Source organism: Petaurus breviceps, unplaced genomic scaffold, assembly GCF_028583685.1.
Source record: "Petaurus breviceps papuanus isolate PSGF00001 unplaced genomic scaffold, PetGlider_PUasm1.0 79, whole genome shotgun sequence".
Classification (NCBI taxonomy): Eukaryota; Metazoa; Chordata; class Mammalia; order Diprotodontia; family Petauridae; genus Petaurus; species Petaurus breviceps.
The window spans coordinates 1027569-1055127 of NW_027186523.1; the positions used below are offsets into that span (position 1 = coordinate 1027569).

Sequence of the window (27559 nt, forward strand, 5' to 3'; positions counted from 1 at the left end):
GCCAATTAAACTTAAAGTGTGGTGGTACATTTCTTTTTCAGAGAGCCACAGTTCACCAGAACAATCCTGGCCTTCAGCTCTTACATTCCAATGGGATCCTCCAGGGGCACAACTGCGGCTTCTCACCCCCTAAGGGTTTACAAACCCTTGGCCTAAAAGGCCCTCTCTCTCCATGGAGCCTCGGCAGCCTCGCCCACAGTCTTGGGCCGCTGCCCCAAGGCGTAAGTCTAGCTAGAAAGGGGATTAACGGTAGCGCAGGCACACGCGACCTGACCCTCCTCCAGACCACGAGCCTCACCAGACACCCGACCAGCATCAGCCCAGAGCCAGAGCGCGGCCTCTGCTTGTGACGTCAGGAACGTGGCCCACCCCCTCCCGTGACGCAAGAGTCAGGCCAGTCCCGGCATGCACCGGGGCCGCCGGCAGTAGAGCGCAGCGAAGTGGAATTTTCCCTGCGAGCTACCCGCCCTTGCTCCTTCCAGCTGTAGCCGAGACCCTCCCTCCTATTATTGCCCCCCTCCCCAGCAACCGCGAGCCAGGCTCCAACCGCTACCCTACGACCGCTCACCCGCCCCACTTGCGCCCTCCGTCCTCCTCAGCCCCGAGCGTCGCCCGGCTTCAGCCTGTCGGCCCCCGCTGCCCTCGTCGCGGTTGCCGTAGCCGTCGTGGTCGTCTCCGCTGCCGTCTGGGCCATGGCCAACTACATCCACGTTCCCCCTGGGTCCCCGGAGGTCCCGAAGCTGAACGTCACGGTGCAGGAGCAGGAGGAGCAGCGCTGCCGGGAGGGGGCCCTAAGCCTCCTCCGACACCTGCGGCCGCACTGGGACCCCCAGGAGGTGACCCTGCAGGTAACGCCCATCCCCCCGGGCGGCGGGGTACCCCTTCGGCCCACTCTTCTGCGCTCTTCGTCTCCCTCCGGCGGTGACCAAACGATCTCTGCCAGGTCCCAAAGGGCCGGATTGCCATCCCCTCGTCATCCTGTCACTCGAAAAATAAGCCCTGAGGTTTTTTAGACCCGAGTTGTAATTCTTCCCTTCCCCCCTTAACATCTGGGAAGTGGCTTTGCCTGAAGCTCCCCTCCCCCCACGGTTCTTTGAGGAGAAACACAAACTTAACACTTGCCTGAAGCTCGGATAAATAATGCCGGCTCCTCCCCCAGCCCCACAACCCGGGAGTTTCCTGTTATTTCTTTCCCTTAGAGTAGTAGTAACCCTAGCACCCTCCCCCACCCCCTAGGCACCTTCTCAAATCCTCCCCGGAATTATGCTAGGGGATTTAATCCTTTCCACCCTTTTCGTTTCGCACCCCTCCCTCCCCTGCACCGGTGCGAGTGGTGCTGCTTGTAATTCTTTTCTGGCCTGTTACCAGTGTCCCGTTGGAAAGGGGTGTGTACCTAACTCCCTTTATGGTAATGCCTAGTTTAGTTAGGTCTTTCTGTAGAGCTCCTCAGATTTTGTTTTATTTTAGTTTAGTGTAAGTTTTCCACAATGTGATATATTGGTAATATGGTAGTTTGTTTAGAATAACTGAATGTATGTTGATTTCTCCCTAACCTACTTGACTCTTTTTTAAAAAACTTCATTTTGTAAACCTTGAGGCTATTATAAATGTCAGTTCTTGTTCACCTTATTAGTAGAATTAGTTTTCTGTATAGAAGCACTAAATTTGTAAAATGATTTCTCCAACATGCTTTTTCTTTAATTAAGTCTTAGGTTTACAAGAATGTTTCGTGGTAAACAAAGATAAATGTTAAAATGTTAATTTTAAAGTTCCAAGAACCTTTGGTATTTTCTACTGTAAAGTCCAACAAATGTAAGAGTAACAGGCGGGTATATTGAGGAGAGCTGAAAGCCTCTAATAGATAGCTGAACCTATCAACGTCTTGCAACAAAATACCAGACCGAAAAAAAAAACAACAATTAAGTCTAATGGAATGTTGCTTACCTAAGATTGCTGGACAAATACCAGAAGCAGGACCCCACCCCCTTTAGACATTTTGTTAAATAAACATATTTCCTTCTAATTAAGGAAATTGTTTTCATAATTGCAAATAAGCAATTCGTTTGTGGGGAGTGGAGGTTTAAGTTGTTAACGTAATTTGGGCATCATATGGAAAAGTAATCGAAATTTTATTGTTCCAGTGTATAACTGTTAACTACCCAGTAAATTTTTGTGCTGGTAATAAGGGAAAGAGCATCTTAATCATTTCAGTACTAGCTTCATGGATTGAAAATTCTGAACTGGAATTTGCTTCAATATATGAGGATCACAGAATCTCTATATCATAGATGGGCTTTATATTCGAATACAGAAAAATAAAATAAGCACAGATTAAAAAAACACAAACCAGAGCATCTAGAATTTTTTGAGACTTCAAAAGAATTAACCAGTTTTTTGGTATAGGGACACCCAGTCCCATCTACTTCCTATTCAAGAATCCCTAGTACAATTTCCCCAACAAGTGGTTACCTGACCTTTTGAAAATCTCCAAGGAAGAGAGTGAGGAAATCCCTGCCTTAACCTTCCCTATTACACTTTGGGATAGAACTACTATTCTAAAGTTTTTTTTTAACTTTTTAAAAATAAGCTGCAATCTGTATAGATCTTTATGTAAATCTATATTGATTTAACATATGAAAACCTCTCAAGTGCTATACTTGAAAATAATGATGTGGTTCCTTCCTACCAAGGTCTTTAATCTTTCCAGTCCTTTTATGAGGTGTTGAGGAAGAACTAGCAAGAAGTAGCACGTCAGGTGTATGAGCTTGCCAAGCCCTTTTCAGGGCTGCTCATCCACCTTTGGTGTCCACCTGTTACCCTACTTTTACTGTGGATCCTAGAAGCTGTAGCTTTTGTATAGGTCACACTCCAGGGGAGATAGGCTAAAACCAGGTTAAGGGTAAACTACAGGCCTCAAGCCCACTGGTGATTTAGGGGAATGTCTACCCCAAGCATGTGAAGACTTCCTCAGTAGAATGGGCAGATAAGAACAATTTGTTCCAGTATCCATGAAGGCAGCTAAGGCAGAGTTGGTCAGACATTAAAGATGCCAAGGTTATCCATTTGCATCTGGGGCTGTTGCTAGTTGTTTTCACTTTTGTCTTGCCTCTACTTTGATGACTGGAAGAGAGAACGAAGCTAACAACGTTGTACATCTCTGGCTCACTTAAATCCGATTCATGTGCAAGTCAAGACATCCCCCCAAGATGTTATTGGTTCTCTTTGAAAAGGAAAGATGAACAACAATGTATATGTCTCATTATTTTAGGTATTGAGGAAGGTTGGAAAAAAAAAACCAGTACCTTAGCTTTCAAGGAGTTACAGTCTGGTTTCGAAGTATTGTAAATGTATATTCGACAGTAACTAATGCAGGTTGCAATTTGTTGACTGTATAAGCAGTATAAAAGTGTCAAAGTTCAGAAGTCATGTTTTGAATGAAGACAAATACTTGCTACCCTCTTGTTATATAAGAAAGATTTTTACCTAAATTTGGAAAATAATCTTAAACTTCCTCTATTACCAAGCAAAATCTGGATCAAAAAAGCATCAACGTTTCTGTCAATGACTAGCTATCTTTAATCATGCATTACATTTCTACAGGTCTGGTCTTGACCACTGACTTTCTTCTAATCAGATCTTAGCACAGTGCCTGGTATGTAGTAGGGCTTAAATAAGTGCTTACTTATTCCCTCCTCTCCTTTTTCAGTACTCTGGGGTTTTTTTAGTGATCTCACTGGGAATCCGGAAATTCTCAAAACAATTAATTTTAATTTCATTTAATTAAAAAAAAATACGTCAAGCACAAAAAAAACCATGCCACATGATGGTGCATTTAGGAGAACCAGTATATTACCAAATCAAAGGTTAGTGTATTGAAATTCCAAACTCCCCCCTGTAAATTCTTTTAGTCCTTTTTGTTCCTTTCATTTTTGGGAAACCTCTGATTTCTGAATGAATAAATAAAATACAGTTTTTATGATTTAGTTCATATTCCCATAACATTGCTTATTTACAGGTCATTTGTCTAGAATTCGTGTGTATATCTCTCTATCTGTCTATATCTATCTATCATCTATCCACCTATCTATCTATATCTATCTATATCTATCTATCTATCTATCTATCTATCATCTATCTATCTATCTCACAAAATGTATTGTTTCTTTCCCCACTAGCCAACATATAGATTATGGTTTGGAATAACCCTTGTTTTCAGTACTAAAGTTTCTTTGTATGCCATATGGAGATGCTGTTGCTGGCCTTTCATCAATTTGTCATTGTACAAGATCCCAGGAGAGTGAAAGTATGCTTCTCTAAGTATTAAGGTGTAAGTCTTCAAAGACTAGTGCCTGTGAATACCAGCAAGTGCAATTGTTTTTAGTGTGAATGTTGAGCCTTTTTCCTCACATAAAAAGATAATGCTAAAACAAATGATAAAATTTACTATGTCTATGATATTTATCATCAGAAGATGAACTTATCTTTCATATGCCATTTTTTGTTTTAGAAATATATTAGATTTTATGCTGTAGAAACTAAGCATTATTTTGCTAGGTACTGTGAGTACCGTCTAGGGCAGCCAGGTGGTGCAGTAGATAGAGTGCTGAGCCTGGAGTCAGGAAGATTCATCTTTATGAATTCAAAACTGGCCTAAGAGACTTTCTAGTTGTGTGACCCTGGGCAAGTCACTCAACCCTATTTGCTTCAGTTCCTTAGGAGAAGGAAATGGCAAACCCCTCCAGTTTGCCAAGAAAACCCTGAATAAGAGCATGAAGAATTTGATATGACTAAACTGAACAACAAAATGAACGCTGTTTCCCTGATTAATATAATTTTATTTTAACTTTATGATTAAACCCAGCACTACTACTGGCAAAAGCCAGTAGCTAATCTCCCAAGATGAAAGTTGGTCCTATCTAAGTTTAATGGAGTCCCTTGACTATTAGTCTGTCTTTTTTGCTTTAGATCTTTGCTACTGATTTTAATTTCTCTGTAGCCTGTCTTAGTTGCCTGGGATAATGAGAAGTGACTTGTCATTAGTAACACTGCCATTAGTACCATGTGTCAGCTGTGGGACTTGAGTTTAGGGTAGGTCTTCCTGACTCAGATTCCCTTTCACCAAGTGGCTTAATGTCTCTTAGGTGGCATTATGTTGCTATTGGGTGAGCATGAACATTGTTGCTATGGAACTAGCTTTCCTGTCCCTCTCTTCCCCCCTTTTCCTAAGGCTGTTTCAAAACCAATTAAGAATTAGATGAGATTTATCTAAGTAAACATACCAGTGAATTTAGAAAACACAAAATAATTTTCCTAGCTAAAATCTAAAATAGAAATTCTGAAAAATCAAAGAACAACAAAATTGAAACAAAAAATAAGTAAGACTAGGGTTTTTTTTTAAGCAAAACAATAAACAGACCATTAGTAAATTTGATTTAAAAAAAAAGTTAAAGCAGATTATCAGTATCAAAAATGAAAAAAATTCACAGTAAATAAGAAATTATTAGAAGTTATTTTACCCCAACTATATGCTAATAAAACCAACTTAAATGAGATGGAGGAATATTTTTTTGGGTTGTTTTTGTTTTTTGGTGGGCAATTGGGGTTAAGTGACTTGCCCAGGGTCACACAGCTAGTTTTTGTGTTAAGTGTCTGAGGCCACATTTGAACTCAGGTCCTCTTGACTCCAGGGCTGGTGATTCACTGTGCCACCTAGCCACCCTGGAATATTTTTAAAAATATAAAATGGTAAGGTTAGCAGAACAAAAATTAAAGAATTTAACCTAATCTCATAAATTCTTTTGTAGCAATTTTCATGGGTCTATATTTTTCCTAGTATAGTTAATAGTTCAAGAAATATTTTTTTTGAAACATAGTTGTATATCTTTTGATATAATTCACATTATTAGACCAAAATGGAGAAACAATATCTCTTGGTCACACATTCCTAGTTTGGTAGTTTACTATACTTTGATGCCCCCCCCCTTTTTTTTTTATTGAGAGGCAGTGTGATACAGTAGAAAAAGCTCTCTACCTGGGTTCAAGTATCTGACATTTAAAAGCTTTGTGCCTCGGTAGCATAATATCTTTGAGTCTCACTTTGTAAAATAAATATAAAGATACTTAGTCTACCTTTCTTGAAGAGTTGTTAGGAGGCAAGAACTTTATAAACTTTAAAGTTCAATATAAATATGATTTATTATTTAAAAAATAAAGTCCTTTTTAAAGCATAGAAGTTCCTGAAAATTTCCATGCAAATTAAATTTTTGTAAGCAGAGTAGCATTTTGATTGTATAGGAGTTTGAGATTTAAAGGAACATCTGCCAAATTCTAAATAAATACGACCCTGGCATACCTCTGTATTTAGTTACATTGGGGTATGTGGTGTTGAATTGACAGAGAAAGCCCTTTCTGTCCTTTTCCTGTTTTTTTAATTTTGTCTTTGTCTCTTAGATTGATAAAGGTTTGGGAAAGTTTTGGTACTGAAGGTCATATTAGAAACCATAAGGCATCTATGTAATTTGCTGGAGAAGAGAATGTATATATATTTATGAGATATTAACTGGAGTGACTGTTGAATGTGGGAAATCTTTGGGGAGGGGAGTGCAGTAATGTCTGTCTCACCTCCTTAGTAGGTTCAGAAAGGTGTCTGAAGTAAATATGTATGCTTTTTATGTCTGTTACCTCTACATAGATACATATAAATACTATCAATCAATAAACATTTATGCTAGGCATTGTGCTGAACACTGGGGTGCAGAAAGATGTGAAAGACAGTACCTGCCCTCAAGGAACTTAAATCTAAGGTAGAAGAGGAACAATCATATGCAAAGAAACATATACAGAGGAAGCTATGAAAATAATTAACAAAGGGAACATGCCATACTAGAAGTTAGAGGGGTGGGGGAAGGCTTCCAGTAAAAGATGGAATTTTCGGGGGGGACTCAAAAGGGAGCCAGGGAAGTCAGGCAGAATGGAGGAGAAAGAGCATTCTACACATGGGGGATAGGCAAAGAAAATGCCCATAGCTGAGAGATGGGAGCATCTTGTTTGTAGAATAACCCAAGAGGTCAGTGCCGCTGAATTGAAGAGAGAATGTTGGGGGAGTAGGTATAAGATGACTGGAAAGGGAGGAGGGAGCTAAGTTATAAAGGACTTTGAATGCTAAACATAGTATTTTGTATTTGATCTTAGAGGGAATAGGGAGCCCTTGGAGAGATCGAGAGAGTTCATGACATGGTTAGAGCTGTGCTTTAGAAAAATCACTTTAGTGACCGAATGGAGGCTGGGTAAAGTGAAGAGAGATTTGAGGTAGAAAGACTCACTAGTAGGCTATTACAGTAGTCCAGGTTTGAACTGATGATGACCTGGAGTAGAGTAGAATCAGTGTCAGGAGACAAGTAATCATATTTGTGAAATGTTGCAAAAGTGAAATCAAAATGTTAGGTCTTTTTGATTTTTTTTTTTTTCCTTTTGGAGGGCAGTTGGGGTTAAGTAACTTGCCCAAGGTTACAGGGCTAGTTTTTTGTGTTAAGTGTCTGAGGCTGCATTGGAACTCAGGTCCACCTGACTCCAGGGCCAGTTCTTTAGCGCTTTACTCATTGTGCCACCTAGCCGCCCTGGTCTTTGTGATTTTTATTAATGGATAGATTAATTACCAGGCAAGATTATATCTCAGATAACAACTATTGGAGAAGGTAAGTCACTCTGCCAAAGAATATAATATTGTTGAAGTTAGAGTAGGGATTATAGTTATTTGATAGGGAACAGGGTGTAAGAAGTCTGAAGTCTTTTATTCATTGGTTTTGTTTCTTCCTGTATTACTGAATTGGTTGGGAACTACGGAGAGATTATTTGCCTGTAGAGAATTGTTAACTGAAATGCCAGTGTGAGCCATTAATTTTTTTGTAAGCCTTCGTGAGAGCTTTATAAATCGTATTTGTTTTAATGAGTAAGGAGGCAATGTGGTATATAGTGGAAAGAACTTTGGGCTAAGAGGTGGCTTCGGTTATAGGCATAATTTAGCTACTAACCAACTGTGTGATTTTCATTAAGTTAAATTCTTAATTATGAAAACTGGATAATCTCCAAGATCTCTTTTAGGTTTAAAAATGAATGCTAAAATGATCAAAAAGTAACTTTAGTTTTTTGACAAATCAGCGATTCTTCATTGTCTTCACATGACCCATCTATATGCTGCACAATAATAGCATTTTGTTGACTAAGTTGGAAGAAGTAATGTTTGATAGTCCAAGGACTTATAATCACATGCTTAATAGTAAAACATAGAAAATATGACTGAAACCTAGCAAAAGCAGTACCTAGAACTAAAATTTTACTTGAAACTCAACTTTCCTAATGATGTCATCACAGCTCTAGAAGTAAGCACAAAACGTTTTAATGAGTTTACTTAAATTACCAGCAGATTCCTTTTCCTTTAAAAAATAAATGCATTGGGGTGGCTAGGTGGTGCAGCAAGCAAGTAAAGTGCTGGCCCTGGAGTTGGGAGGACCTGAGTTCGGTTTGGGCCTCAGACACTTAACACAAAAAAACTAGCCTTGTAACCTTGGGCAAGTTACTTAACCCCAACTGCCCTCCAAAAGGCAAAAACAGATAAATAAACTAATAAATAAATAAATGCATTGAAGGATCTATGATCTCAGCAATGTTTGTCCTTCCACTAGTGCAGATAGTAGCTCATCCAGGAATTCTCATTGAGTTTCTTATCCATTTAGTTAATTTTTGGCTGTGTCCAATTCTTCTGTGACCCCATTTGGATTTTCTACTGGAGTGGTTTGCTATTTCCTTCTCCAGCTTATCTTGCAGATGAGGAAACTGAAGCAAACAAGGTTAAGTGACTTGCCCAAGGTCACACAGCTAGGAAGTGTCTGAGACTAGATTTGAACTTGGGTCTTACTGCTTCAGGCTAGGAACTCTATCCACCATGTCACCTAGTTTGTCTTGTCCATGTCCTCCCATAAATCCTCCACAGGGAACCCATCCCATATGGTAGGGGCATTTCTTGAGATCTCTTTTCATTATACAAATGCCAGGGAAGATTAGTATAAACCAGGAGTGGGAAACCTGTATCCTTGAGGCTTCCTTTTACTAAGGGGATTTGTTTTGTGAAATTTGGATTCAGCCAAAGGGCCACACTTGAGGACCTAGAGGGTCACATATAGCTTCAAGGCTGCAAGTTGCCTTCCCCTAGTTTAGATGGTCTACTTAGTTATTACTTGCACCCACTATGATTAACATGTGTCCTTTTCTGGTCACATGTCTCTGATTATATCTTGATGCTTCTCCCACAAGTTCTTCATTGTTAATATTTAAACCCTACTTGTCTCTGTTACACACTTCTCCCTTGACCTTTGGATGACTTTCAATCAGAAACCTGCCAGTACTGTGGAACAATTTTGATATTAAAAAGATGGGTCTTGGTTTCAGGTAAAAACTTGTATTCATTCGAAGAGTTGCCTAGTTTCCCAAAAGCAATTAAGCTCACTCTCTTCTTTATTCAGTTTTGGTTTCATTTTGTTGTCCATCCATGAGATTTGTATGAGATAATATGTATGGAGGACCATCACTATGGGTTGTCCAGTTACATACTATGTCTGGACAACAGGGCAGCTAGGTGGCACAGTGAATAGAGTGCTAGACCTGAAGTCAGGAGGACTTAATAGCCTGGGAAATTCACTCAACCCTTTTTACCTCAATTCCTCATCTGTAAAATGAGCTGGAGAAGATGGCAAAATGCTTCAGTATCTTTGCCAAGAAAACCCCAAATGGGGTCATGGAGAGTGGGACATGACTGAAATGACTGAAGGATGATAACAACAACAAATCCTGGACAGCCGGTATTATTTATTCATTAGATTTTTTTCCCCGTTTGATAAGGTAGAAAGTTAAATGAGACCAGCATTTATTGGATTTCCTTTTTACTAATTGGTCACCAGATTCTGTTGAGTCAGTGTCTTAGAGGTGTAGCTCTGTTTCTACCGTGTTTCCCCGATAATAAGACCTATCCCGAAAATAAGCCCTCCCCTTACTGTGTAAGATTCCTCTAAAATAAGCCCTCCCCCGAAAATAAGCCCTATTGAGATTGCTACTGTAGTGAAGGTGATCCCCTGTGCTACACGCTACATTACGGTACCCTCTGTATGCACCGTCCCCCCCACCCTGGGTGAAACGCAGGCCGCGCTCCGAGCTGCATCCAATCAGAGCTGCAGCAGTGAGCGCGTCATCCTGTTCTTCCCCAGTGATTTGCTTATTGAATAAAGGTACATTTTTTTGTTCCCATTTACCTGTTTATTAAAATTGCTGTCAATGTTCATTAAAATAAGCCCTCCCCTGAAAATAAGCCCTCTGGTGGTTTTCTGTCCAAAAAAATAATAAGACAGTGTCTTATTATCGGGGAAACACGGTATTGCCACTACCTGGTGCAAGTCACAAAAACTCAATCCTTGGTTTCTGTAATACTGTTTGAATTTGTTTTGACAACTAATGCTGATTAATTTTCCTAAAATAGAGTATAATATACTTTACAATTCCTTTGACTTTCACCTTCACTCTACTTTTAGCCATCCATATGTTTAACCACATTGTAGTTGTTACTGTCATTTGTAATTTTTCCTTTAAGATTTTGAACACACTCTCTTAATACTTCCACCCTTTCTCTCTAGCTGAATCTGTTCAACCTTATACAAATCACTTATCACAGAATCTATTAGTTGGATAGGGCCTCTGAGGCCTGAAAAAAAAATCGTATTTTGAACATCACCAGCAAGTTTTCACCTTTTTGTGAAGATCATCAATGAGAGGAAGTCAATTATTTTCTGTTTACCGGAAGGGAAAGAAGAGATGAAGAAATTTCCTTCTTGATAAGGCTAATTAATTACTCTTACCAGAAATCAGTATCTCAAAGTTGGAAAGAGTTGGAAAGGACCTGAAGAGGGAGTCCCCTCTACAACCTACTAGACATACTGTTGTTCAACTTTTACTTGAAGACTAATGAGGGGGAACCTATAAGTTTTTTAAAATAAGTTTTATTAATGACTTCTGTTTTTTTTTTTCATTATTAGAGTTGTCCCAGGTATTCCTCTCCATCCTGTAGACTGTGTGTGTATGTATGTATGTGGTTTTTTTATTAAAGCAATTGGGGTTAAGTAACTTGCTCAAGGTTACACGGCCTGTTATTTCTGGGTGTGGTGCCGAGTATCTGAGCCCGGATTCGATCCCCAGGTCATTCTGCCACTGGGGCTGGTGCTCTTACTCGCTGAGCCACCTGGATGCCCCTATGTATGTATGTGCTTATGTCTCTGGAGGAATTTAGGGAGGAAAAAAAAATCTTACTGATTAGTACATTGAAAAAGACTGAAAACATGCAGGGTGTAACATCTGTGAACTTCCCACCTCTAGGAAGAAAGGGTTTAGGAGTGTCCTCTCATTTCTGCATTCCTTTCTTGCTTGATCTTTATAATTTGTTAATTCACTTTTGGGTTTTAGGGGTTTTTATTGGTATGTAGTTCTTTCTAGTTATAGTACCTTCTTGAAGTTACTGTATATTGTTTTCTTGGCTCTGCTTACTTCATTCTGCTTCATTTAGTTCGTATAGATCTTTCCATGCTTCTCTGTATTCTTCACACACATTTTCTACAGCATGGTAACATTCCATTACATTCATGTACCACATTTTGTTTCCAGTTCTTTGCTATGACTAAAATACTGATTTAAATATTTTAGTGTATCTTCTTATTAATGGCTTGTTTGGAGTAGAAACCTAGTAATGGAGTTTCTGGATCAAAAGGTAAGGACATTAGTCACTTTATTTACATAGTTTTAAATTGCTTTCCAAAATTGTGCCATTTCACAGTTCTACCAGCAATGTATTAGTGTGCTTATCAGTTGACATCCTCTTCAGCATTGGATATTGATATTTTTTGTCATTTTTACAGTTTGCAGGGTGTTAGGTAAAACCTTTGGGTTATTTGATTTGCATTTCTCTAATGATGTGCTTGTAAATACTTGGCAATTCTTTTTTTGAGAACTGGACCACTTATACTTTGGGGAATGGCTATTAGTCTTTTGTATATTGTTTATATGTGTTAGGATACCAAACCCTGTATCAGAGAAATTTGGTAGATATTTTTTTCTCCATTCTAACATCTGTGCAGAAGCTTTTTTGTTTTAATTAATCAAAGTTATCTAGTTTTATCTTTTCCTTTTTGGTTGAGAATGTATCTTTTGACACATTTTTTAAAACTTAATTTTTCTTGACTTTTTTTTGTCTGTGTTTCTTTAACAACTTGACTATTATGGAAATGTTTTGCATGACTATACATGTATAACTTATATCTAATTGCTTACCTTCTTAATGGAGAGAATTTGAAGAGTTTTAAAAACGAATGTTAAAAGTTATTTTTATAGGTAACTGGGGAAAAACAAAATACTAAATAAACACATAAAAAAGAATATATCTTCTATCTATAGCTCTGAGAAGAAGTATATGATCTGTTTGTCTTCTGATTTTTTTAAAAGTGTGGTCTTAAATATTAAAGTCATTTATCCATTTAGCATATATTGTGTAACATGGAATAAGGTGTTGATCTAAGTCCAGTTTCTGCCAAACTGCTTTCAAGTTTTCTCTGCAGTTTTTATCATAAGAATTTTTTTTCCTAGGTAATTTGTTTTCTATTTTATCAGACACTGACTTGTTGAGTTCTTTCCCAATTTTGTTCAGTTGTTCCCAATTTTCCTTTGTCTATCTAGTCCGTTCCATTGAGCTTTTATTTGCTTTCTTTTTTTGGAGGGTGATTGGGGTTAAGCGACTTGCCCAAGGTCACAGGGCTAGTAAGTATGTCAAGTATCTGAGGCTGGATTTGAACTCAGGTCCTCTTTACTGCAGGGCTGGTGCTCTATTCACTGCCACCTAGCCGCCCTGGAGCTATTTATTTTTTAACCAATAGAAGGTGGTTTTTGATGACTGATGCTTTAAAATATAGTTCATTTCATAAAATATATTTCATTTTTTCAATCATTTCCCTTGATATTCTAAATCTCTTTTCCAAATGAATTTTTAAAAATTATTTTTGCCAAGTTCTATAAAGTATCCCCTTGGTAATTTGAGTGGTATATCATTAAAACTGTAAATTTGGAAATATTGTCATTTTTATTACATGGCCTAGCCATTAACACTGAATAGTCCTCCAGCTAGTTAAGTTGTTCTTCATTCCTTTAAGGAACACTTTATAATCGACTCTGTGCAAGTCTTTTGTGTGCTTTGGTAGGTCAATGTTCAGATATTTTATGTATTTTGTAGTTAAATTGGAATGGGATTTCCCTTTCTATTATTGCTTCTTGGGTTTTGTCATTATTACATAGAAATATGGTTGTTTTTGAGGATTTATTTTGTAGCCTGCACCTTAATTTTCTCAATTAGTATTTTTTTTTTATTTTTGGAGGGCAATTGGGGTTAAGTAACTTGTCCAAGGTTACAAGTCTAGCTTTTTTTGTGTGGGTGTTAAGTGTCTGAGGCCGGAACCAAACTCGGGTCCTCCTGACTGGGGCCTGCGCTTTACTCACTGCGCCACCTAGCTGCCCCCTCAATTAGTATTTTTGCTGATTCCCATGGGATTTTCCAAGTATACTGTTATGTTACCAGCAAATAGGGACAGTTTTATTTCCCCTTTACCTAACTTTATTCCTTTAATTTCTTTATCTTATATTATTGCTATTACTAGCATTTCCAGAATTATATTCAGTATCAGTGAATAAAATGGACATTCTTGCTTCACTCCTGTTTTTGGAAAAGGTTCTAATGTATCCCCATCATATATGGTATTTACTTTTTATTTTAGTAAATGCTGTTTATATTAAAAACAGACCCTTCTGTGCTCTTTGTGGGCTTTTTTTTTCCTTGGCATATTTTTATTTTTTAATAGTATTTTATTTTTTCCCAGTTATATGTAAAGATAATTTTTAGCACTCATTTTAAAAAGTTTTGAGTTCCAAATTTTTCTGCTTCCCCTCCCTCTCCCTCTTAAAATGATAGGCAATTTGATATGTTATATATGCACAATCATATAAAACATTTCCATATTAATCATAGTTGTGAAAGGAGAAACAGACCAAAAGGAAAAAACTTATTCAGAGCCCCATCACTTTCTCTGGTTGTTAATATTATTTTCCTTCATGAATCTTGTCGTTGTCTTGGGTCTTTGTATTGCTGAGAAGAGCTAAGTCATTCATAACTGATCATCACACAGTGCTTTTGTTAACTGTACAATGTTTTCCTGGTTCTGGTCATTTCACTTGTGTATACTCTTATAAGTCTTTCCTGAATTCTGCCTGCTCATCATTTCTCATTGCACAATAGTATTCTATTACATTAATATACCGTGACTTGTTCAACCTTGAATTACCCAATTTCTGATTTTTTGCCACCTCAAAAAAGCTGCTGTATAAATATTTTCGTACATATAGGTCTTTTTTCCCCTTTTTATGATTGATCTCTTTGGGATACAAACCTAGTAGTAGTATGGCTGGATCAAAGGGTATGCACAGTTTGGTTGCCCTTTGGGCATAGTTGCAAATTGCTCTTCAGAATGGTTGGATCAGTCTTGGAGTTGGTTATATGTCGTTTTGGTTTTTAATATGATAATTGTGATGACATTTTTCCTAATGTTGAACCATCCTTGCATCCCTGGTAAAAATCCCACTTGGTCATAATGAATGATTTCTTGGATAAATTGCTGTGATCTGTTTAAGAGGATTTTGTTTAAAATTTTTGAGTAGTATTTTATTAAAAAATTTGAGTAATTAATGATATTGACTGATAGTCTTCTCTTTTATCTTTTCCTGTTAAGGTATTAGGACTGTATTGGATTCATATAAGGATTTCTTTTGTTAATTTTTTCAGTATGGGTACTGTTTTTTAAATATTTGATGGAATTTTTATGTTAATCCATAGATCTATTTTATTTTCCGAAATTGGGTTAAGATATCTCTCTGGTCATCTGATAGTTTGGGATTTTGTATTTTTGAAGGTATTCCTCTATTTCTTTGGTCTTCTTAGTATATAACTATATTAGGTTCTACTTATTTCTTTTATTTCTTCTGGTTTTCCTGTGATATCAACTTTCTTATTCATTATTTTACTGATTTGATTTGCTCTTTTCTTTTTAATCATATTTGGCTAAGGATTTATCAGTTTTATTAAGTCTTTCAAAAAAAGTTTTATCATTTCAATTTTTTACATTTCCAGTTTATCTGTTTCCCCTCTAATTTTTTATATCTCCTCATTAATGCTGCTTATTTTAGGTTTATGTGTTGACTTTGTAGCTTTTAGAATGCAGGTTCATTTCATTAGTCTTCTCTTTTTCAATTTTGCTTATGTATATAAGATATATTTTTTTCCCTGAGAACTCTTCAGCAGCATCCCAGAAATTTTGGTATGTTGTTTCACCATTATAATTTTCTTTAATTGGCCATTCAATTTTTCAGTGATTTGCTCTTTGATTTCATTTTAAAAGTTTCACTCTTAAGTTCTGTGGGTCTGTGTCTTTTATTTGTGGTTCCTGAACCAATGACTTTAGTTGTATTATATAGTCTATGAAGGATCTATTAACTAATTCTGCCTTTTTGCATTTTTTTTTTTTTTTTGCAATATCTCTATGCCCTAATGTAGTTTTTGTAAAAAGTTCCATGGACTGCTGAGAAAAATGTTTATTTCTATACTGCTCCATTTGGAAGACAACTTTTAAGTTTTTAAACTCTAGGTCAGGGGTGGGGAACCTGTGACCTCGAGGCCACATGTGTCCCTCTAGGTCCTCAGGTGTGGTCCTTTGACTGAATCCAAACTTCACTGAGCAAACCTTTGTTCACAAACTTTTGAAGTTTGGATTCAAACAACCTTTGTCTTAAACCTTTGAAGGTTCCTCAAGTATTTGGCCTTTGAAGTTTAGATTCATCCAAAAAGCTTTTGTTCACAAATCTTTGAAGGTTCTTCAGATATTTGTTCTAGATTTTCCCTTTTGTTTATCTTTCTTTTAGACTTAAAGAGTGATTTGAGTGTCTTGTTGGTATTGTGTAACTATGTCTTGTAGTTCAGTTAATGTTTCCTTTATAAATCCGGATATATATAATTTGCTTGTTTTTCCCTTTTTATTTTTTTGAATATTTGTTTTTGCTTTGTCACATAATATGATTGCCATTCCTGCTTTTTTGTATTCACTTGATGTATAGTAAATTTTTGTCATCCTCTCAGTTATATTTTATGTATGTCTTTGTTTTTAAAATGTGTTTCTTATAAGCAACTGATTGTAGGATTTGTTTTATCTAATCTGTTCCTCTTTTTCCCTCTTTGGGGTTATTTAATCCATTTGTGTTTCAAGTTGTTAGAGATTTGTTCTTCTCCATCTAAAGTTCTTCTTCTGATTATTGTGTTCTCTCAGTTATTTTACCTTACTCTTTCTTTAAGGTGGCCTGTTCACACTACTCTCTTCTCACCCCTAATTCCATGCTCTTATTTCTCACATCTTTCATTTTGGGATTTTGCTCATTAGTTCCTTTTTGTTTCCAGTTTTTATCTGGTTATATAATTATTCTACCCCTTCCCCCACTCTCCCATGTTTTCCCTCTTGGTTAATCAGTTAATTCCCCCTTTCTTCTTTTCCCCTTCAACTAGTCCTATTAGTTTTTAAAATTTCCTTTTTTTGGGTGCCTCTTTTTAAAAAATATTTCTCTACTTCATTATCCTTCCTTTCTTTCTACTTTAGACTCTCATTCTCTGATTTCACGACCTCTGTAATTATTTGGTCTCTCTTTTCTCTATATTCCTTCATACAATCAAAACTTTCAAGGTATTGGAGGCCCTCTCCTCCAGGCAGTTTCTCTATTGCTTGACAAGTGGATTCCCCTTTTTCATTATGCATCACTTCCAGAACAATGCCAATTATTTCAGGTGTCAAAACACCTGTCCTTTGGTAGGGTTCTTCCCCCACCACTTCCCTGATTATGCAGTCTACCACTGATGTATATTTTCCCCTTGTTAAATTTCTTTACCTATTTGCCTCAAAATCTCCTCCTTGTACTTGGCTTCTCATTATTCCTGATGCCAGTTGTCCCCAAGAGTTCTAGTTCCCTCCTTCCTGAGGTAGTAATAATAGACTTTTCAAGAAGTAACTCCTCCTTTACCTCATATGATCTTTCTTTTTTCAGGTCTATTTGAACTTTGCTTTGATTTCTCATCCTTTTTCTCCAACAACTTCTAATAGGCCGCAAATTTCTTTTCCCTGATAAGTCAATCTTTATAATTGTTATTATTTTTTTCAATTTTATTTTAGACTCAAACACCAGAACACAAATACATAATAGAGAAAAGAAACAAAAACATATCATAAACTTAAATATTGGAACTTAAATACAAAGAAAGAGGGAAAAAAGCATGTCATGCGCATAGCAGAACATGAGAGGATTCAAAATATGTGACAGTAAATTTTCATTTCAAGAAAGCCTATATGATAAATACTACATGTTTTGTTGAGCTGCCCATCTTTTCTTCTTTGTAAGTTTTGTTTTGTTCTCTGCTGTGCACTTTTTTACTTTATTCTTTTTTCCCCCACTTCCCCCCCCCCCTTTTTAGGTTATAATTAAGCACAGATAGATTTCTCTATATAGCTAGAGATATATACGCACACATAGACATCGATACATAAATAGACATATACTTTCTCAAAGACATTCTACTCCTAATCTTTGTTTTATGTATATCTCTTGTTTCCTATCCCTCCTGCCTTCTCTACTTCTACCCCCTACCTTGCCCTCTCCTGTTACTTGCCAGCCCTCTTCCAAGGATTCCTCCCCTATCCTCCAATTCCCATACATCTAAACACCCTTCTATAGTCCCCTGTACTCTATTCCCCCATCTTCGCCTCTAGAGATCCCTTCCTTATCCCCTTATCCTCCCATTCCCATTGATCTAAACACCATTCTGTAGCCCCCTTTTACTTATTCCCTTACTCTCCCCTCTGAAGATCCCTCCTATATTCTCTGTCCTCTTCCTATCTATCCTCTTCTTATTTTATTTCTTTTGAATTTTGAAGACTTTTATACTCTTCTAAACATATATATTTATTGTTCCCTCTTAAACCCATTCCCAATGAAAGCAGGTTACCAGAACTACTAACCTTCCTCCCCATCTAATTCCTCTGTATTGATTCTTCCTCTTGCACCTAATTTATATAAAATAATTACTCTTTTTAGCTGTTACTACATTGTTTTACTTTTAAAATTCATATCATACCCAAGTTTGGCCCAACTTTTCTTTCTTTCTTTCTTTTTTTTTTTTTTAAAGCAATTGGGGTTAAGTAACTTGCTCAAGGTTACACAGCCAGTTATTTCTGGGTGTGGTGCTAAGTATCAGAGTCTGGATTCAGTCCCAGGTCATCCCAACTCTGGGGCTGGTGCTCTTACTCTCCGTGCTGCCTGGCCGCAGCTTGGCCCAACCTTTCTTGTGAGCTACCCAGTTACTAATAAGAATCTTAGACATAACGTTTTACATTTTACATATATATAAGATCCTTATTGAATCTCTTGTTATCAGTCTTTGGTATGTTCCTTATTTTTCTTTTGGCTCTGTATGTCAAATCTATTTAAAGTTTTTAGTTTTTTTTTTTAATGCTTTATTAACTTCTGATTTACATCGTTCGTTTCCGCCAGATTTTGAGTTACAAATTTTCTCCCTGTTTTTCACCCACCCATCCCCCCAAAACAGCAGTCCCACAGGATATCCCCACCTCTGATCTGCTCTCTCCCATATTTTCTCCCATACCCGTTTCAACTTTTCCAGTAGGGCATGGTGGATCTCTATATTTCCCAATTATATGTAAAACAATATTGATAATAGTATATATATATTTAAACATTTGATTTTAAAACTTTGAATTCCAGATTCATTCCCTTCCTCCCTTATCACCCACCCTTACTGGGAAGATAAGCAGTTCAGTATAGGTTGTAAATGTGTGGCTAATGCAAAACAATAACATAGCAGATATATTGTAAAAGACTGACTATATTTCCCTCCCTCCTATCCCACATCCCACTTGTTCTATTCTTTACTTTGATCCTGTCCCTTTTCAAAAGTGGGTGCTTCCAACTTCCCTACCCCCCAGCCTGCCTTCCCTTCCATCATCCCCCCACTCATCCCCTTCCCCCCTATTCTCCTGGAGGGTGAGATCCCCTATTTAGTGTGTATTTCCCTCCCTCCTCAAGCCAGATTCAATAGGAATAAGGTTGACCCATTCCCTTTTGCCTTCCTATTCTTCCCCTCCATTGTAACCATTTTCCCTTGCCTCTTCTGTATGAGATAGTTTGCCCCACTCTGTCTCTCCCCATCTCCTCTCATTATATCCCTCTCACCTCTTAATTTCACCTTTTAAGTATCATCCCTTCCTGTTAAATTGGTCCCGTGCCCTCTATCTATGTATACCTGTAAACATATATATACACATTCACATATGTATTCATATGCCTGCATACCCTCATATAAAGACATATATATATATAATATATATATTTCTAATCCCTTCAACTACTGAGAAAAGTTTCATAAGTTACAATTATTGTTTTTCCATGTAGGAATGTTAATAGTTCAACTTTGGCCAAGTGGCTCAGCAAGCAAGAGCACCGGCCTCAGTGCCGGGACGACCTGGATCAAATCCGGGCCCAGACACCCAGCACCACACCCAGAAACAACAACTGGCCGTGCAACCCCGAGCAAGCCACTCAACCCCAATTGCTTAAAAAAAAAATAGTTCAACTTTGATAAGTTCCTTATGATTTCTTTTCCCTGTTTACCTTCTCATGCTTCTCTTGCTTCTTGTATCTGAATGTCAAATTTTCTATTCAGCTCTGGTTTTTTCAGCAAGAATGCTTGAAAGTCCTGTATTCCACTGAATGACCATATTTTCCCCTGAAACAGGATACTCAGTTTTGCTGGGTAGGTGACTCTTGGTTTTAATCCCAGCTCCCTTGACCTCCGGAATATCACATTCCAGGCCCTTCGATCCCTCAGTGTAGCAGCTGCCAGATCCTGGGTTATCCTGATTGTGTTTCCACAATATTCAAATTGTTTCTTCCTGGCTGCTTGTAAATTCTCTCCTTAATCTGGGAATTCTGGAACCTGGCTATAATATTCCTAGGAGTTTTCTTTTTGGGATCTTTTTCAGAAGGTGATCGGTGGATTCTTTCAACTTCTATTTTGACCTCTCGTTCTAAAACATCAGGGCAGTTTTCTTTGAGAACTTCCTGGAGGATGCTTTCCAGGCTCTTACTTTGGTCATGGCTCTCAGGCAGTCCAATAATTTTTAAATTATCTCTCCTGGATCTATTTTCCAGGTCAGTGGTTTTTCCCATGAGATATTTCACATTGCCTTCTATTCTTTCATTTGTTTGGATCTGTTTAACAGCATCTTGATTTCTCATAAAGTCATTAGCTTCCATTTGCTCCAATCTAATTCTGAAGCAATGATTCTCCTCAGTGAGCTTTTGAGATTCTTTTTCCATCTGGCAAATTCGACTTTTTAAGGCATTCTTCTCCTCATTGCCTTTCTGAGCCTCCTTTGCCATTTGAGTCAGTCTGTTTTTTTAAGGTATTATTTTCTTCAGTCAGGCTGTTGACTCTCATTTCATAATTTTCTTGCATTGTTCTCATTTCTCTTCCCAATTTTTCCTCCACTTCTCTTATCTGCTTCTTAAGGTCCTCTATGGCCTGTAACCAGCTTGTATTTTCCTTTGAAGCTTTTGGTGCAGGAGTTCTGACTTCACTGATTTTTATGCCTTGCTCCTTCTTATCCCCAAAATAGGAGTGTAATGTTGGAATCTTCTGTCTGCTTTGTTTCCTTTGCCTGCTCATTTTGCCACTCAATGATTTGACTTTTGGGCTTTTTGCCACAGTAGGACTCTGCCACCAGACAGGGGAGTTTTCGTCCCAAACGCTGGGGTTTTCTCAGCTGCCGGAGGTATTAGATGGGTGCCCTCTCTGAGGTCTCCACATGCTCTGGCAAGCTGGACACACACCCCAGGACCTCCACCCTAGACTGCAATCCAGATCCAAGCAGGTTAAAGCAAGAGCGATGACCCCTCAGACTGGTGCTTGGTCCCCCTACACTCTGCAGGCCAGGAGCTGAAGCCGCCATGTGGCGCTGGCAGGCTGTGCTGGCGTCTCAGTGGTTTCTCGCCCCGGGGGTAAAAGCCACGCACTCCCACTTCCTGGGTCCCAAAGTCCAGAATGAACTGGCCTCTCACCTTGTCCTTCGCATCTATGTGTTGATAAATCTGGAAATGGCCACAGCTGCTGCTGATCTGGAGTCCCTCTGGCTGGCTGCTGGTCAGGCCCGCCCTGGGGCTAAAGCCTTGGAGTGGGGCTGGGCTTGGCTCCCAGAGCGCTGTGCTGCCGGCCTGCCGGGCTGTTCTCAGCGGGAGGTTAGCTTCTCTGTGTCATTTTGTGGGTTCTGCAGCTCCAAAGTTTGTTTAGAGTCCCCTTTTTACATGGATTGGGGAGGGTGGAAGCCGGAGCTGCAGGAGGGTCGTGCTTCTACTCCGCCATCTTGGCTCCGCCCCCCTCTTTTCATTCTTTAGTTTTTTTTTTAAAACAAGGTTTGAAAGTCTGACAGTCAGATGTCCATTTTTTTTTTTCCATTCAGAATTATGCTTATCTTTGCTGGGTAGGTATATTTTCATCCAGAACCCTAGTTCTTTTGCTCAATATATAGTGTTCCAAGACCTGAGGTCTCCTGTGCTAGGTCTTATGTGATTCAAATTGTGGCACCGTCATATTTAAATTGTTTTAATTCTTGTTGCTTTTAATATTTTATTCTTGAGTTGGGGATTTCGGAATTTGACTACAATATTCCTATGAGTTTTCCTCATAGCATCTCTTTTAAGTGGTGATCTATGAATTTTTTTCTATTTTTACTTTATACCCTTGTTCTTATGCTTCAGGGCAATTTTCTTTAATTATTTCTTGTATTTTATCAAGATTCTTTTTTTGATCATAGCTTTCAGTTAGTCTGATTATTTTTGTTTTCTCTTCTTGATGTATTCTCCAGATCTTTTGTTTTTCTTATGTTTCACTTTCTCTTCTATTTTTTCTTTGATATTTTGTTTAATTATTTCTTGATCTCTTATGATTTCTCTCTCCCAATTCTAATTTTCAAGGTGTCATTTTCTTAAGATTCTGGATCTCCTTTTCTAATCTGGATGACTTTCCTTTCATAATCTTCTTGTTTTTCTTGGATTCTAATTTTTTTTTTTAGTTTTTTTCCTTCATCTCTATCATTTGATTTTTTAAGTCTTTTAAAAGATCTTTTATGAATTCTTTTTTGGCAAGTGACCATTTGACATTACTCTTTGGGGGCAGAATGGAATTTCTATGTTTACCTGCACTTTGTTCTTCCTAAGGTGCTATTTTATCTCTTTTGTGGGGAAAAATCTTGAAATTTTCAGACCAATTCCTCTCATCATTTCTACCTTTCGAAAGGTAAATATAGTTATCCTCAATATTCACAGGTTTCACATTCCTATTGGCTATTCATGGATTGGCTATTGATAATTAAATGGGAATTTTTTGAGATTGCAGTGTACTTTGAAAATCACAGACATTGTATATGTATAGAAAACAAAAAAAAGTACTAAGTCATAAATAAAATGCACTAAAGTCAGGACTACTGACTACTCATTCTTTGAGAACTCCTTTTTTTCTCTCTACCATTCCAACTCAGTCACTGTGATCTGTGCATCTTATGCTTTTTTGTAGAAGGATTTCTGTGAAGCACTTGTGGCAAAGACTGCATAGTGTGCAAGATATGAATTTCTCATGCATAAAAACTGCAGCTTCTCTTATAGGTGCAGGTTTGTTGTTTTACTTGTTTTTTGTGTTAAATAGTTATGAAAAGAGCCCTCAGACCCCTCCAAATACATGTCAAAAATGACTCTAAACAAATTTTAGAGCTACATAACCCACAAAACGACAGAGTGAAACATATCTCCAGCTGAAGACAGCCTGACAGGCCAACAGGAAGGGTGTAATGCACAGGGCTGAGAATGGAGCATAGTCCTGTGAGGGCCACACTGGCACAGATCAGGTGGAGCAGGCCTCAGGGGATTGAATCACTGGCAGCTGTGGTGAGTTCCAGACTTCTTAACCCACAATGAAAGGTCAGTGGGGAAACTATTGGACCTGGGTGAGAGAAGAGCAGTCCAGCACCAGGGCAGCAGAGGTGTGGTGGTGGTGGCGGCAGCAGCAGCAGCGGCTGCTTCTGGAGTTCTAGGCCCACAGATGGTGGGGGGATGAAGTGGCTGATAAGAGGACAATTGTTCTTGCTTTGCCCTGTTTGGATCTGAGGCTCAGTCTTGGGTGGTGGTCCTGGAAGGAACACTGGGGTGGCAGAGCTTGTGGCAGCTGTGGAGAGGGAATGCTCTTCACAGTTCTGAGGCAGAAAAGAGTGCCTGTGGGTCACTCAGCAGACTAGAGAACAAACAGTGGGACAAGTAAACACTTATCCTTTGATCATATCACCTTAGAAGAACTGAAAATTCACAGGTGCCCAGAAATAACTCTTGATAACAGCTACGTAAACCCCAGAAATTTAGGACAAAGCAATTGACACTCTGGAAGCAGAGTCCTACTTTGGCAAAGTCAAGTAATTGGTTGGGAAAGTTGCAAACAGAGGGGAAAAAAATTATAGACTATAGAATTTTTCTTTGGTGACAAAGAAGATCAAAACACAGGACCAGAAGAAGACAACAAAATCAAAACTCCTGCATCAAAAGCCTCCAAGAAAAATAAGAATTAGTCTCAGGCCATAGAGGAACTCAAAAAGGCTTTTGAAAATCAAGTAAGAGAAGTAGAGGAAAAATTGGAAAGAGAAATGAGAGTGATACAAGAAAATCATGAAAAAATGAGTCAATATCTTGCTAAAGGAGACCCCCAAAAATACTGAAGAAAATAACCCCTTAAAAAATCAGCTAAATCAAGAGGCAGAAGAGACCCAAAAAAGCCCGTGAAGAGAAGAATGCCTTAAAAAGCAGATTAGCCAGATGGAAAAGATGGTCCAAAAGCTCACTTTAGAAAATAATTCCTTCATAATTAGATAGAAGCAAATGGAAGCTAATGACTTTATAAGAAATAAATATGAGGTATTATAGAACAGATCCAAAAGAATGAAAAAATAGAAGACAGTGTGAAATATCTCATCAGAAAATCAACTGACCTGGAAAATAGATCCGGGAGAGAGAATTTTAAAATTATTGGACTACCTCAAAGCCATGATAAAGAAAAAAGCCTAGACATCATCTTTTAAGAAATTATGAAGGAAAACTGCCCCAATATTTAGAGGGTAAAATAGAAATTGAAAGAGTCCACCAATCATCTCTTGAAAAAGATCCCAAAAAGAAAACTCCTAGAAATATTATAGCCAAATTCCAGAGTTCCCAGGTCAAGGAGAAAAATATTACAGTCAGGAAGAAACAATTCGAATATTGTAGAAACACAATCAGGATAACATAAGATTTATCAGCTTCTGCATTAAGGAATTGGAAGCCTTGGAATATGATATTCCAGAGGTCAGAGGATTAAAACCAAGAATCATCTACCCAGCAAAACTGAGTGTAATACTTGGGGAAAATATGGATATTCAATGAAATAGAGGACTTTTAAGCATTCTTGATGAAAAGACTAGAGCTGAACAGAAAATTTGACTTTGAAATACAAGAATCAAAGAGAAACATGAAAAGCTAACCAGGAAAGAGAAATCATAAGGAATTTATTAAAGTTGAACTGTTTATATTCCTACATGGAAAGATGATATTTGTAACTTATGAGACTTCTCAGTATTAGGGATACTTGAAGGGAATATGTACACACGTATGTGTATACATATATATGTATGGATATGTGTATATGTATGTATAACTGCATATATATGTATGTATATATATGTACAGAGGGCAGAGGTTGAGTTGAATATGAAGAGATGATGTATAAAAAATTGAGAGGAATATATTGCAAGATAGAAAAGGAGATAGAATAGGTAAATTATCTCATATAAAAGAGGCAAGAGAAAGCAGTTGAAGTGGAGGGGAAGAGCAGGGAGGTAAAAAGGAATGAGTCAACCTTACTGTCACTGGATTTGGCTGAGGAGGGAATAATATACACACTCAATTGGGTATCTTACCCTATGTGAAAATGGGGGGGAAGACCATAAGAGGGGTGGATGATAGAAGAGAGGGAAGGTTGGGGGAGGGGATAGTTAGAAGCAAACACTTGAAAAGGGACAGGATCAAAGGAGAAAATAGAATAAATTGGGGACAGGATAGGATGGAGGGAAATATAGTTAGTCTTTCACAATATAACTACTATGGAAATGTTTTGTGTAACTACACATGTATAACATATTGAATTGCTTGTCTTAGTGGAGGGGGAGGGGGAAGAGGGAAGAAGGGAGAGAATCTGGAACTTAAAAGTTTTAAAAGCAAATGTTAAAAAAAATTGTTTTCCTTGCAACTGAGAAATAAGATATACAGGCGATGGGGTATAGAAATTCATCTTGCCTTAGGAGAAAGTGAGTGTTAAGGGGGTAAGGGGAGGAGTGGGGGAATAGAAGAGAGGGCAGGCTAGGGGAAGGGATAATTAGTATGCTTACCATCTTGGGTTGGCGGGATAGGGGAGAGATGGGGAAAAAATTTGGAACTCAATCTTGTGGAAATGAATGTTGAAAACTAAAAATAAATAATAATAACAAAAAATTTTTTTGAAAGAAAAAAAAAAGACTTAATTGCTACAGGGACTGAGGTTTGAAATATTGACTTAGCTTCATGGCTACTAAGGCCAGTACATGAGAAGTGGGGCCTCCTCAGATTAGATGGACTTCCCACAGCTCAGTAAATCAACACTCCCTCTGACCAGATGAACCACCGAGTTTAAATCCAGAGGGGAGAAAAGCTGTACCTGCTTGAACCAGTGCTGTACCGTTGCTCATTATGCTTTTCATCTAGTTGTTAAATAAACTTCCTTCGGTTAAATGCTGAATTAATAATAATAATAATTATTATTATCAGAATCATTAAAAGTAAAAGTTTAGGGTGGGGTCTAGAGTTATTTGTGGTTTTTCACATTTGTAGGATCCTGCCCCCACCCCTATGATTGTCGATAGAGGACCCTATTGAAGCAAATCAGAAAAGTTAGGTTGACTACCAAATTTAAATTGCTTATGCAAATAAATTCATACTCTTCAGAATTCATCTTGGAATTAAATTCCCCTTGAATTACTTTCATCTTCCATTGTTCTCCATTATGAACTTTTGCTTTTTTCAAGACAGTTTCCTTCCTATATCTGGAACACCTTTATCCTTTCCTCAGATTAGTATGCTTTTTTTCTTATTGGTGGGAATTGGCTTTTCCTTTATCTCAGCCTCTCCAAATTTTCATACTTAAAGCTCGATTTAAGTCCAACCTTTCAATAAAGTTTCTGTATTATTTTGGCCCATTTTGATATATAACCCATTGTTTCTTACATACATTTAGGAGAATCCAAAGAGGTATAGTAGAAAGTGTACTGCATTGGGCCTTAAGCCTGTTCACAGACCTGTCACTAACTTTGCCTTTAGAAAAGCTATTTCACTTTGCTGGGTCACAGTTTCTACTGTGCCACCTAGATTCAGAGTATGACTTTGAATCCTCTGCTTCTTTTGCCTGGGATACTCAGTAAATGTTGAATTGAGTGAACAAATAGTTATGTGCAAGTTTATTGATTCCCATGTCTAAGAATCACAGACCACCAGGAATGTCTTAGAGGATTGTAATGATATTGCAAATAACCTCAGAATATAGAAAACTAAATAATGGGTTGTTAAACATATAAATTTTAAAAATGTACTCAATATTTTTTAAATCACGGGATGTTAACTTACATCACAGTTTTATGACCTGAGATATTTTAGTTCAGTGTGATTCTTGTACCCAAAGTTTGTAAATTTTTAAAAACCACTGTCAGAGTTGTCTTCTGTCACTGCCGTGGGAATTTTCACTAAAGCAGGATTTTTTTACATGAAATAGTTTTTTTTCCAGTATAAGTATAACCTGTGGGAAAATAAAATGCAAAGTTTATGGGTGGTTTTATTCAATAAGGTGGTTTTATTCATCCTAAGTGGGGGGATCTAACAATGAGCCCCTTGTAGACTAACTACTAAAGATGGGGACTTACAAAAAAAACTAGTGGTTTGAGTTTAAGGGACAATAGCTGAAAACACTTTAATTTTCTTTCATGTTTTTCTCTTGCTTGTAAAGTTGATTTCAAACCTCTGCTGATGTTTGGGCTTGATGAGTGAAAGTATTATCATGTACCCCTTTGACAGTCTGGTGTGAAGCCTTTTGGATGCTTCTCGAGTAATGTTTTTAAATGTATAAAATAAAATACGTGGGAATATAAAGAAACCAATTGTATTGGAATATTTGATTTAGGTGGTCACAGCCTGGCTACCTTCTTGCTTATCCACCCTACTGATA

General features: G+C 37.8%; 1 protein-coding gene across 1 annotated transcript in view; it reads left to right on the forward strand.

Moving 5' to 3' along the window:
• Positions 1 to 386: 386 nt before the first annotated feature.
• The window catches only part of LOC138175781 (ethanolamine kinase 1), a 76869-nt gene continuing 49696 nt past the window's right edge, over positions 387 to 27559 (forward strand). Inside the window, exon 1 of the mRNA XM_069106263.1 lies at positions 387 to 848. Within this exon, the coding sequence (XP_068962364.1) occupies positions 693 to 848 (156 nt within the window). The 5' untranslated portion in view covers positions 387 to 692. The remainder of the gene's footprint in view (positions 849 to 27559) is intronic.